This window comes from Pelodiscus sinensis, chromosome 2 (assembly GCF_052426305.1).
Source record: "Pelodiscus sinensis isolate ZL-2025 chromosome 2, ASM5242630v1, whole genome shotgun sequence".
Classification (NCBI taxonomy): domain Eukaryota; kingdom Metazoa; phylum Chordata; order Testudines; family Trionychidae; genus Pelodiscus; species Pelodiscus sinensis.
In genome coordinates, this window is record NC_143053.1 from 262,107,968 (window position 1) to 262,120,691 (window position 12,724).

At 48.8% G+C, this 12,724-nt stretch overlaps 1 protein-coding gene across 1 annotated transcript in view; it reads right to left on the reverse strand.

The window, feature by feature from the left end:
* Window positions 1–12,491, reverse strand: part of LOC149525490 (stonustoxin subunit alpha-like) — a 166,118-nt gene extending 153,627 nt beyond the window's left edge. The window contains 1 exon segment of the mRNA XM_089775955.1: window positions 12,392–12,491. Within this exon segment, the coding sequence (XP_089632081.1) occupies window positions 12,392–12,491 (100 nt within the window).
* Between the last annotated feature and the right edge of the window lie 233 nt (window positions 12,492–12,724).

Here is a 12,724-nt window from a genome sequence, read left to right on the forward strand (position 1 = left end):
GCTGCTGCTGCTCTCACTCTGGTAGCTGTCAGCCTGCCTGCATGCATAATAAAGTTTTCCTTCTAGATTTCTCTCCTGCCTCACTGCTTTGACCTCCAGCCTCGGACCCTTCTGGGGGCTTTGTACCCCAGGGAAGTGAGATTTCCCCAACACCCAGTAACCAGATTACATCTAGGTAGTGCTGTACCCTGGGGAAGCAATAAACTCCCTCTATTCTACCAGCTGGTGGAGTCTGTTCATACCACCTCGGGGGTGCAGGAGATGGGAAACCCCAACGTGACGTCACTGTAGTCAATTTACTTCCCTGGAATTTGAAACTTTTCTAGCAGAGAGGAACATTTTACATAGAAGATCATCCCTGTATTAGCCTCAAGCCAATGGGGAAATTGAAAGATTTAATAGAAGTTTGAAAGAGAGTTTGGAAATGGCTAAACTGGAAGGGCAATCGTGGATAACCTTCACTACTGATTTCTTGCAAGCATACAGTGCTACACAACATGCCGCAATGCAAAGGTCACCCCCAGAGTTACTGCATGGAAAACAGATGAATACTAAACTGAACATTGCTGGATTGCTAAAGGCAAGACCTGATGCACCAAATGAGGATGATGTGAGAAAAACAGTTGACCAGATCCAAGCAAAGTATAAGGCTTTCACAGACAAATGGCGGGGTGCTAACGAGCCAAAGTTTGAGTGTGGTTCCTTTGTTAGAATAAGAAAACCTGGAATTTTATGCAAAGAGAACCATAAATTCACATCTCCTCTTAAAATCATAGAGAAGAAGGGACCTTACACTTATCGTCTTTCTGATGGGCGGGTATGGAATACTTCTTATCTTGCACCTGCCTATGCACCCAGAGGAGATGATGCCAACACCCAGTCCATGTTGTATGACTTCACCGTAGCACCGACACAACAAGACATTGCACTGGAACCAGGGTTTGAGAGACAGTCTGTCAGACCCAGATGACCACCTGTCTGGACTAGAGACTATGTTATGTACTATTTACAGTGTTTTCAGTGTAATATTTCTGCCAGCAGTACAGTGTTTTGTTCCATATTTGTTGCTGTGGTTAGAACAACAATGTTTATTTTATAATTGAGAAAGCTTCTTAAGAGAGGAGGGAATGTGCTGTTTTAGATGCTGCTTATAATTATTAGAACTGGAAGCACTGACTGTTGGGAATCTGGAAGCACAGAAGATAAGCCAGAGCTGAGTGAGAGCTACAGAGAGGTGCAGCAGCAGATTTGTAAAGAGGTCTCACGTTTGGAAAATAAAGTCCTGTTGAAGTTTGTTAGTACCTTGCTTGCATGATACAACAACTAGCTATAGGCATAAAGGGAAACAGAATGACATTCTATAAATATATTAAAAGCAAGAAGAAGACCAAGAACAGAGAAGACCCATTGCTAAGTGAGGAGAGGGAAACAGTAACAGGAAACTTGGAAATGGCAGAGGTGCTTAATGACTTTGTTTCGGTCTTCACCGAGAAGTCTGATGAAGGAATGCCTAACATAGTGAATGCTAGTGGGAAGGGGGAAGGTTTAGAAGATAAAATAAAAAAAGAACAAGTTAAAAATCACTTAGAAAAGGTAGATGTCTGCAACTTACCAGGGTCTGTTGAAATGAATCCTAGAATACTCAAGGAGCTGATAGAGGAGGTATCTGAGCCTCTAGCTATCATCTTTGGAAAATCATAGGAGACAGGAGAGGTTCCAGACAATTGGAAATGGGCAAATCTAGTGCCCATCTATAAAAAGGGAAATAAAAACAACCCATGAAACTACAGACCAGTTAGTTTAACTTCTGTGTCAGGGAAGATAATGGAGCAAGTAATTAATGAAATCATCTGCAAACATTTGAAAGATAATAAGGTGATAGGGAATAGCCAGCAAGGATTTGTAAAAAATAAATCATGTCAGATCAATCTGATAGCTTTCCTTGATAGGATAATGAGTCTTGTGGGTAAGGGAGAAGCGGTGGATGTGGTATACCTAGACTTTAGTAAGGCATTTGATATGGTCTTGCATGATATTCTGATTAATAAACTAAGCAAATACAACTTAGATGGGGCTACTATAAGGTGGGTGCATAACTGGTTGGATAACCGTACCCAGAGAGTAGTTATTAATGGTTCACAATCCTGCTGGAAAGGCAGGGGTCTGTTTTGGGAATGGTTCAATATCTTCATCAACGATTTTGAGATTAACATAGAAAGGATGCTTATGAAGTTTGCAGATGATACTAAGCTGGGAGGGGTTGCAAGTGTTTTGGAGGACAGGTTCATGATGAAGTTTAATAAGGACAAATGCAAAGTGCTCCACTTAGGAAGGAACAATCAGTCTCACACACACAGAATGGGAAACGACTGTCTAGGAAGGAGTACGGCAGAAAGGGATCTAGGGGTTATAGTCACACACACAGAATGGGAAGTGACTGTCTAAGAAAGTCTCTCTATGGAGCAGGAAGAGCTCAGTGGTTTCAGCATTGGCTTGGTAAACCCAAGCTTGTGAGCTCAATCCTTAAGAGGGCCATTGTGGGATCTTGGGCCAGATCTGGGCTCTTCAACAGTGTGATGCTGTTGCAAAAAAAAGCAAACATGATTCTAGGATGCATTAACAGTTATGTTCTGATTAAGACACAAGAAGTTATTCTTCCTCTCTACTCTGTGCTGATTAGACCCAAATAGAGTGTTGTGGGCACCGCATTTTGAGAAATTGGAGAAGGTCCAGAGAAGAGAAACAAGAATGATTAAAGGTCTAGAGAACATGAGCTGTGAAGGAAGACTGAAAGAATTAGGCTTCTTTTGTTTGGAAAAGAGAAGACTGAGAGGGGACATGATAGCAGTTTTCAGGTATCTAAAAGAATGTCACAAGAAAAAGGAGAAAACTTGTTCTTCCTGGCCTCTGAGGATAGAACAAGAAGCAATGGGCTTAAACTGCAGCAAGGGAAGTTTAGGTTGGACATTAGGAAAAAGTTCCTACCTGTCAGGGTGGTCAAACACTGGAATAAATTGCCCAGGGAGGTTGTGGAATCCCCATCTCTGGAGATATTTAAGAGTGGGTTAGATAAATGTCTATTAGGGATGGTCCTAGATAGTGCTGAGTCCTGCCATCAGGGCAGGGGACTGGGCTCAATGATCTCTCGAGGTCCCTTCCAATCCCAGAATTCTATGAGTCTATGATTCTATACCAGGGATTTAGAGAAGGGCAAAAAGATATTCTCCTCCTTACTCTTTATCCCTTTTTTAAATGATTCCTGACATTCTATTTGCTATTTGACTTCCGCTGCACACTGTGTGGACTCATGTACACATCCTAGGTCACATCTCCTTTCCTCCTTGTAAATCACTAATTTAAGGAGTTTTGTGATGTGAGAACTGCCTACATCAATTATAGATCTGTAAAGAGTAATCAGCGGTGGGCATAATTATCTATATCACATAGTTCTGACTAGGCATTAGATGGCTGTTCACATTACTGAATTAGGATTTAAAAAGTGATGTAATTGTTACATATTTGCATGCTAAGATGGCTAAGATAAAAAGGTGAGCCTGCAGTTAATTTGTTGCTCACTCAGGCTATGTCTAGACTGCAGGCTTCGTTCGAAAGAGCCTCTTTCGAAAGCATCTTTCGAAAGAGGCTCTTTCGAAAGAGCGCGTCTAGACTACAATGCGCGGATCGAAAGATCGATCCGCTATTTCGAAAAAGAGCGTCCAGACTGCTGGACGCTCTTTCAAAATTCAAAGCCACCCGGAACTGCTTCTGCCAGGGCATGGGGGCAGCATTTCCTTCCGGGTGCTGCCTGCCTGCCCTTTGCAGAGACGCGTGGTGAGAGGGACACTCCTGAACACCCGTTGCTCTGCTCCTGCAGCTGCCTTTGCTGTCCCTTGAGGAATTTTGCAAGGCATTGCAGTGCTGGTTTGGAGTGCTCAGCTTCCTGGGACACCCCAGCAGCTTTTTTCTTTTGAGGTTTTCCTGCTTGCAGACCCTTATTTTTGGCATGGAGCCAGAGCTGCCCCTGGGCAGGCGATGGCCCCACACCACCATACTGCAGCTGTTGCTGCATCTCCATGACACAGTCACGAGGCTCCTTCCCGAGCTGCTCCCAGACCAGAGGGACGAGGGCTTCCTCCGTCAGGCAGCCGCACTGCCCTTGCCTCCGAACTTTTTCGTGGACAGGCGTGTTTGGAGGTTTGACACCAGCTCTGACTGGTGGGACCGGCTCGTGATGGAGATCTGGGATGACCAAGACTGGCTAGGGAACTTCCGCATGAGAAAGACCACTTTCCAGGAGCTGTGTACCTGGCTCGCCCCTGCTCTGCAACGGCAAGACACCCACCTGCGGCCCGCCATCCCCCTGGAAAAGAGGGTCGCCATTGCCCTCTGGAAGCTGGCAACCCCCGACAGCTACCGCTCCGTGGGACACCAATTTGGCGTGGGGAGATCTACTGTCTGGGCCGTCTTGATGGAGGTAAGTCATTGTCTGGGGACAGTCACAGTTTGGGGTGGGGGCAAGGGAGACTGTCAGGAAGGGCCAAGTGGAGTGGGAGTGGGAGGGAGCTCCTCCACTCACCCTGAATTGTGGAGGGGGGGGTTCTGAGGAGGGGATTCCCGGGCTGTTTGTTTGAGAGGGAAGGTGGGCGGTGGGTTCTCCTCCTAAGACATAAGGCACCCCTTCTAACACTTTGTTGTCTGTCTCGTTCTGCAGGTGGTGAGGGCCATCAATTCGGAGCTGCTCAACAGGCTCATCTGTCTACCGGATCTGGACAGCACGATGCCCGGATCTTCAGGAACTCGTACCTCTACCGGAGGCTTCAGGCAGGAACATTTTTCCCCCATCGCGAGTTTGCGGTTGGGGATGTGCACATGCCGGTGTGCATAGTGGCTGATGCCGCCTATCCCCTGATGCCGTGGCTGATGAAGCCCTACACCGGCCAGCTGGATGCGAGCAAGGAGCAGTTTAATGCTCGCCTTAACCGGGCTCGCAACCAGGTCGAATGTGCGTTTGGCCGTTTAAAGAGCAGATTCCGGTGCTTGCTCACACGCCTCGACATGGGGGAGACCAACATCCCCGAGGTGGTGGCCGCGTGTTGCGTCCTCCATAACCTCGTGGAGAGGAAAGGGGATGCCTTCCTACCAGGGTGGGGGAGAGCTGCTGATGCCCAGTAGAGGCTCTTTGCCCAGCCCCGGACAGCTGCCATCCGCCAGGCTCACCGGTCTGCAGTTGGCATCCGGGAGGCCCTCCGGGAGCAATTCTCCAGTGGAGGCCACTGAGTGCACTGAGGGGCTTCTGCCTGGGGACTGGGCCCTGGCCCAATAGAAGCTTCCTTCCACAACCCATCTCCTGACCCAGTTTGGACACATCACTTACACCAGGGTGTGTTTCAAAATAAAATGTTCTCTTTACTTGTTAGGTAATATGTACAAAATTATAAATGTTGCAAACATAACAAAACTTTTTTTCATTTTTGTTGTTGCCAAACTATATACAATAAAGAAACAGTTCGTTTAACCCTTTGTTTGTGCTTTATAACTCGGGTGATGGGGGTGATTGAAACCTGGAGGGGGGAAGGGGACTGGAAACCTGGAGGGGGGAAGGGGACTGGAAACCTGGAGGGGGGAAGGGGATCAGGTTGAACGGGGCTTGGCAGATTTCCCTTTCCTGCCTGGGCCTCGTGTTTGGGGTGCTCCCCGACTACGGGATCGGGTGATGCACCTGTCGGTTGGCTGGCTGCTGGGGTGCTCTTGGGACGTGGAAGCCTGGGGGAGAGGAGGGCCAGGGGGAGAGAGGGGCTGGGGAACTGTGGGGGTTGGGGGAGAGGGAGGTCCAAGGGGGGAAAGGGATGCTGTTGTGGAAGGGGGGTTTGGTGGGGTGGGGTCATGGGGTGCTGGAGGAGCAGGACCAGGCACAGAAGCAGGCAAGCCGCTGACCTCCCTCAGGGTGCTGTACAGGAGCGTGCGCTGCAGGACCAGCTCGTTCATGAGCCGATCACGCCAGCGCTCCTCTGCCTCCGCCCTCTGTCGCAGGATGGCGTTCTGCTCCTGCACAGCCTCGACGTGCTGTCTGAGGATGTCCGCGTAGACACGCCTGTGTCTGCGGCTCCCATGTCTCTGAGATGGAGATGGAGGTGGGGCTGGGGTGCTGCGGCCCTCTTCCACGGCTGGTCCGGCTGTGGATGAAAAGAAGAAGACACAATCAGTCCTATAAACTGGACTCTGTAGCACTGAAAATACGAACAGGATGGTTTTATTAGGGGATGAGCTTTCCTGGGCCAGACCCACTTCCTCAGATCAGAGTAACACGGCTACATTTCTATCACAATCAGTCATGTGTGCAACAGCTGTCCAAAAGGGCATGCCCTCTCCCTTGAGACAGGGGAAGCAGACATTCTGAAGGTCACACTGTGTGTGTGTGTTTGTGACCTGGGCATCAGCCTGAGCATGACAGGTTTCCCTTGTGCATCACCCACTGTGCACCCACCTACCTCCCCCCCCCCCGGGTGTGACACAATCTCACTGTACTCACCTGCTGCTTCCTCTCCTGTGCCAGATGACGCCTGGGAGGCCTCAGAGTTCTGGGTGACTGGCTCCATGGTGGTGAGGGTCGCCGTCTCCTCGCTGTCCTCCTCCTCCTCTGGGACCCTGTCCCCGTCTCCAGAGTGCTGTAGCTCCTGCTCTGGAGCGTCCACCACGGGGTCTGCCAGTCCAGACTGCACGAACCGCCGTGGTGTGCGTGCTTCTGCACTGCCACCCAGGATCTGGTCCAGCTCTGGGTAGTAGGGGCAGTAGTGGGGGGCTGCCCCAGAATGGGAGCTCTCCTCCCTGGCTTTGGCGTAGCCCTGCCGCAGCTCCTTTACCTTGGAGCGCACCTGGTCCTGGGTGTGGGGGTAGTGGCCCTTCTGGGCCAGGGCTTCAGCCATGCGGCCATAAATTTCGGCATTTCGCCGCCGGCTTTTGAGGGCCTGTAAGGCCTTCTCCTCTCCCCACAGCTCCAGCAGGCTCTTGATCTCTGCGCCGGACCAGGATGGTGCCCGGCGCTTGGAGCCCTTGGCTGGGTCCTCAGAAGGCTCGGTGGAAGGGCCAGGACGGTCTTGGGGCTGGGACATGCTGCAGCAAGGTCGCCGTGTGCTCTGGCTCCTTGTCTGCAACAAGTGGCTGTGAGGGTGCCTGTCCCTTTAAGGAATGGCTGCAGCCAGGAACCACAGACGTGCAACCCATACCCCAGATTGTCCACCAGGGCTTCTTCCTGGAGGCCAATTCTTTCGAAAGAAAGGGCTCCCCCCGTCCAGACTCACGTTCTTTCGACGGATCTCCCTCGAAAAAGGCGTTCTTCCTCGTGAAATGAGGTTTACCGCCGTCGAAAGAAAAGCCGCGTTCTTTCGATTTACTTTCATAGAATCATAGAATCATAGAATAATAGGACTGGAAGGGACCTCGAGAGGTCATCGAGTCCAGCCCCCCGCCCTCAAGGCAGGATCAAGCTCCGTCTACACCATCCCTGACAGATGTCTATCTAACCTGTTCTTAAATATCTCCAGAGAGGGAGATTCCACCACCTCCCTTGGCAATTTATTCCAATATTTGACCACCCTGACAGTTAGGAATTTTTTCCTAATGTCCAATCTAAACCTCCCCTGCTGCACTTTAAGCCCATTACTCCTTGTCCTGTCCTCAGAAACCAAGAGGAACAAATTTTCGCCTTCCTCCTTGTGACACCCTTTTAGATATTTGAAAACCGCTACCATGTCCCCCCTTAATCTTCTTTTTTCCAAACTAAACAAGCCCAGTTCATGAAGCCTGGCTTCATAGGTCATGTTCTCTAGACCTTTAATCATTCTTGTCACTCTTCTCTGTACCCTTTCCAATTTCTCTACATCTTTCTTGAAATGTGGCGCCCAGAACTGGACACAGTACTCCAGCTGAGGCCTAACTAGTGCAGAGTAGAGCGGCAGAATGACTTCACGAGTTTTGCTTACAACACACCTGTTGATACAACCTAGAATCATATTTGCTTTTTTTGCAACAGCATCACACTGTTGACTCATATTCAACTTGTGGTCCACTATGACCCCTAGATCCCTTTCCGCCATGCTCCTTCCTAGACAGTCGCTTCCCATCTTGTATGTATGGAACTGATTGTTCCTTCCTAAGTGGAGCACTTTGCATTTCTCTTTATTAAACCTCATCCTGTTTACCTCTGACCATTTCTCTAACTTGCTAAGGTCATTTTGAATTATGTCCCTATCCTCCAAAGAAGTTGCAACCCCACCCAGTTTGGTATCATCTGCAAACTTAATAAGAGTACTCTCTATCACAATATCTACATCATTGATGAAGATATTGAACAGTACAGGTCCCAAAACAGACCCTTGAGGAACTCCACTTGTTATCCCTTTCCAGCAGGATTTAGAACCGTTAACAACAACTCTCTGACTACGGTTATCCAGCCAATTATGCACCCACCTTATCGTGGCCCTATCTAAGTTATATTTGCCTAGTTTATCAATAAGAATATCATGCGAGACCGTATCAAATGCCTTACTAAAGTCTAGGTATATGACATCCACCGCTTCTCCCTTATCCACAAGGCTCGTTATCTTATCAAAGAAAGCTATCAGATTAGTTTGACATGACTTGTTCTTCACAAACCCATGCTGGCTATTCCCTATCACTTTATTACTTTCCAAGTGTTTGCATACGATTTCCTTAATTACCTGCTCCATTATCTTCCCTGGGACAGATGTTAAACTGACCGGTCTATAATTTCCTGGGTTGTTCTTATTCCCCTTTCGAAAGAACGCGGCTTGAGTCTGGACGCAGGGGAAGTTCTTTCGAAAAAAGGCTACTTTTTTCGAAAGAACCCCTGAGTCTGGACACGGCCTCAGGCTCCAGGGTTTTGGGGGAGGGGTGTCTCATGTGGAACAAGTATCTGCAATAATGTAGCCCTTTAACCTCATCCACCTCTAGGTAACCTGTTCTCCTCTAACAGGATGCACCAAGAGGTGTGTGTCTACCGTGCCTCTTGACACAAACACCGAGAGCCAACTCAAAGGGGATCACAAGAGCCCTGCTGGTGCCCGTACCTGTGGCCCTTTGAATGGGTTAGCCTGGGCCTGATGGCACCACCCGAGGAAAGTAGCATTGGCCACCAGTATATCTTGGACTTTGCAACCTGGTACCCAGAGGCTGTCCCCTAGTGTGTCGCCACGGCCCCCACCATTGCCATTGCAGTACAGACCCGGGAACCAATGTAACCTTGAGAATCTTGAGGCTCATGGTGCAGTTATGCCACTTGCTGAATAATAAACCTATAAACTTCCACCTCCCACGCTAAGACAGATGGGTTAGCAGAGCAATTCACTGGAGTGCTCAAGCTCAGTTCACTGGAGAGCTCAAGCTGATCTGAAGGAAGTTCGTGGAGGATGACCCTTGGCACTGGGATAAGTTGTTGCCAGTCATACCTTTTGCCACTGGTTTACCCCATTCAGGTTTCCTAAGGGAGACAGGCCTGAAGGACCTTGAACCTCCTATGGGAAACCTGTGAGGACCAGGAAATCTGAGTTCAATATGATGGCAGGAATGACTCCAGAGAGACTGAGGTAAGTGCATTAACCCATGAGAGCTTTCAGGCCTGGAAGGAATGGGAGGCCCTGATGATTGGCCCAGGCCCACCAGAGCCGGAACTGGGGCTGCTGGTGGATGAACCTTTGGAGTCCAGGCCAGTGGCAATCAGCCAGGAGCTTGATCCTGAAGAGGAAGGACACCTGCAATGCCTGGCAGCAGACTTCCCTCACATCTTCTTTGTCAAGCCAGGGACAAGAAATCATAGAATACCAAGATTGGAAGGGACCTCAAGAGGTCATCGAGTCCAGTCCCCTGCCCTAATGGCAGGACCAAATACTGTCTAGACCATCCCTGATTTATCTAACCTGATCTTAAATATCTCCAGAGATGGGGATTCCACGACCTCCCTGGGCAATTTATTCCAGTGTTTGACCACCTTGACAGTTAGGAACTTTTTCCTAATGTCCAATCTAAACCTGTGATTGGCTACCATATTGCTAGCATTCCTGGCCAGAAGTTGAAAGTTCACCATTGCCCACTCCCCTGGAAAATGTGGAATGTCATACAGAGGAGTTAAACATGTGGGTAGCCCTGGAAGTGTTTGAAGAATCCTGAAGCCTGGGCTGACTGCTGAGAGGGAGGGAAGGCTGCAGCAGGAACTACCAGTACACCAGCATGCCAATGCCAGTCAGAGGGAGGCCAATGTGAACACGCCAGTCTGGGACACCACTGAGAGGGGAGACATAGAGCACTGAGTTAAAAAGTCAGGTAGAAAGTAACTGATGGACATTTGGAGGGGAATGGAGGCCTGGAGCAGCTTGGTATGTCTCAGGGGGATCCCACCAAGTCTGTTTCGGCATTCCTGGCACCAACTGGATCTTGGGTTGGGACACAGTGGAGAGGGTGATGCTGGATCTTCCTACCCAACCACCTCTGCTTTTCAAGTGGTGAACCTGCACCCTGTGTTACGAAGTCTGGCCATTACACTGGTCACTAGGGCACCCATCTTGCAAGAGGAGGGCATTGTTACTGACTCAGACCTCTGAGCCACACTGCTTTGGTGGTACGTCTACACAGCACTCTAAACTTGAAATAAGACACGCAATTTGCTCTATGCAAATTATATATCTTATTTCGATTCTATTTTGAAATAGGTTATTTCGAAATTGGGGCGTGTATGCAGTGCCAAATTTCAGAATAACATGCTATTTCAAGACATCCTTTAACCGTCGTGGAACAAGGGCTACAGGGATGCTAAGATAGTGCAGCCGCTATTTCTAAAAATATTTCAAAATGACGGGCGGCTTCTTGAGACATGGGGTAGCTGTTTGGGGACATCTCCGGTATCCCGAAATATCTGCGTTGTGTAGACCTTGCGAGAGGAGGGTGTTGTTACTAACTCTGGATGTAGGCCACATGGCCTTGTATGATCAGGATTTTGTTTTTCAGTCTGGCTGCCCAGCCAGGTTATGTGGGTAGTCGAGACTGGGTGAAGATCCAGAATAGAGAGCCATGTTGCGTCAAGCCTCACCTGCGGGGCCTGAAAACACATGGCCCATCTCTGGAGGAGGATGGGTGTGCCTACCCCATGACAGCCCTCTTTAAAGATTTCATTAATTCTTCCCAACATCTCCATGTTAGATCTAACCATTCACCTTCCTCTGTCACAGCTGATGCCACATTGTAAAATGACCACGTATGTCACTGATGTTGCCACAGTTGCACCCAGTCATGTACCAAGCATGTCAGGTAAGGTGTCAATAGAAAAGCTATGATTTGCTGAGTCTGCTTATCCTGTTTATCGGCATGTGTAATTTTTGTATCTGCAGTGATACCAATTGACTCTGTACATATGTACTGTATTCCTGAGCAATAATCACCAGATAAAATCTACATCGGTGCCAGACAACGTACTTGTTTATGCCCCTTTAAAGACACATAACTATCACAGTGGGCCATTCCACCCAGTTATTTCTTTCTGCTGATGCCTCTGCCTGCAAGGCACCAATGGCTACCCACTGTGAGTCAGCAAGCCATGTAAGGACATGTAATATGCTCCTGTGACCCTGGGCTCCATCTTGTGTCAGTGAGTTTTCACAAACAGAGGTTGGACGCTGTGTTTTGAACCATGGCCAAGTAGACGACCCCTGAAATGACTCTGTTTTGCCCCTCTCCAGCTCTGGTTCTTGGGAATGTGGATTTACCACAAAAAGGAGCATATTGGTCTACAGACTAAGGACCTTCCAATCTTTTGGACTTTACCAGCCAGCAGTCTGTCTGACACTGTTACAAACCTGATATAAGAGCAGATGATTGTTGTATTTACACCGTCTATTAACCGTTTTAACTCTTCTGTTCTTTTATTAATGGGTATTTTATATTTTATTTACTAAAGGATTGGGAGCAGAATGATTATCAGGTAAGATCTGTGTTATATATTGACCTTCTATCTGGCTGGACTCTTGGCATCAGAAGAACTCTGTGTCTGATGAAGCTGGGTTTTAGCAACCACTCCTCCTAAGGTCTAGTGTCTAAGTGGTGAGATAAGGACTGGAATGCCTTAGGCTGACTTCTTGTGAATCCGTGTGGCAAGACAGAAGTTTGCTTCTGTTGCTAGCTGAGTTTTTCTAATGCAGACTAGCCACCAATTAGGGCAGACACCCCATTCTCTCAGCAGAGGGTCCTGAGCCTGGAACTCTCGTCTGTGACCACTGAAGCACAGTGACGCTGTCCTGAAGGAGCAAAGGCCCTGCAGAGCAGTCCGGTTGGCAAGACACCTGTGAACAATCAATACAAGTTATGCTGGGTGCAGCTCTTACCGTACCTGGAATGAGGGTGTCACTGCGGCAGTCGTACAGCATCCCCAGCTGCAGAGGGCGGCCCAGGCCCGGCATCACAATGGTGGAAGCTCCAGTGTTAGCCATGCTGGCAGCTGCGAGCTTGGTCCAGGCCTAAAACACAGCAGCAGCCCGGTTACACAGACGCAATGTGCTCTCCTCCTACCCATGTTCTCCCCGGGTGTATTTTATCCCCCATGATTTTCAGCTTATTACAAATGGATGTCGCCATGGGAAACAGATGGGTTATCTCCATGCCAATGAATCCAGAGAGCAAGCTAGGATCTTTACTGTGCAGACACTTTTGGTTGCAGCAGATT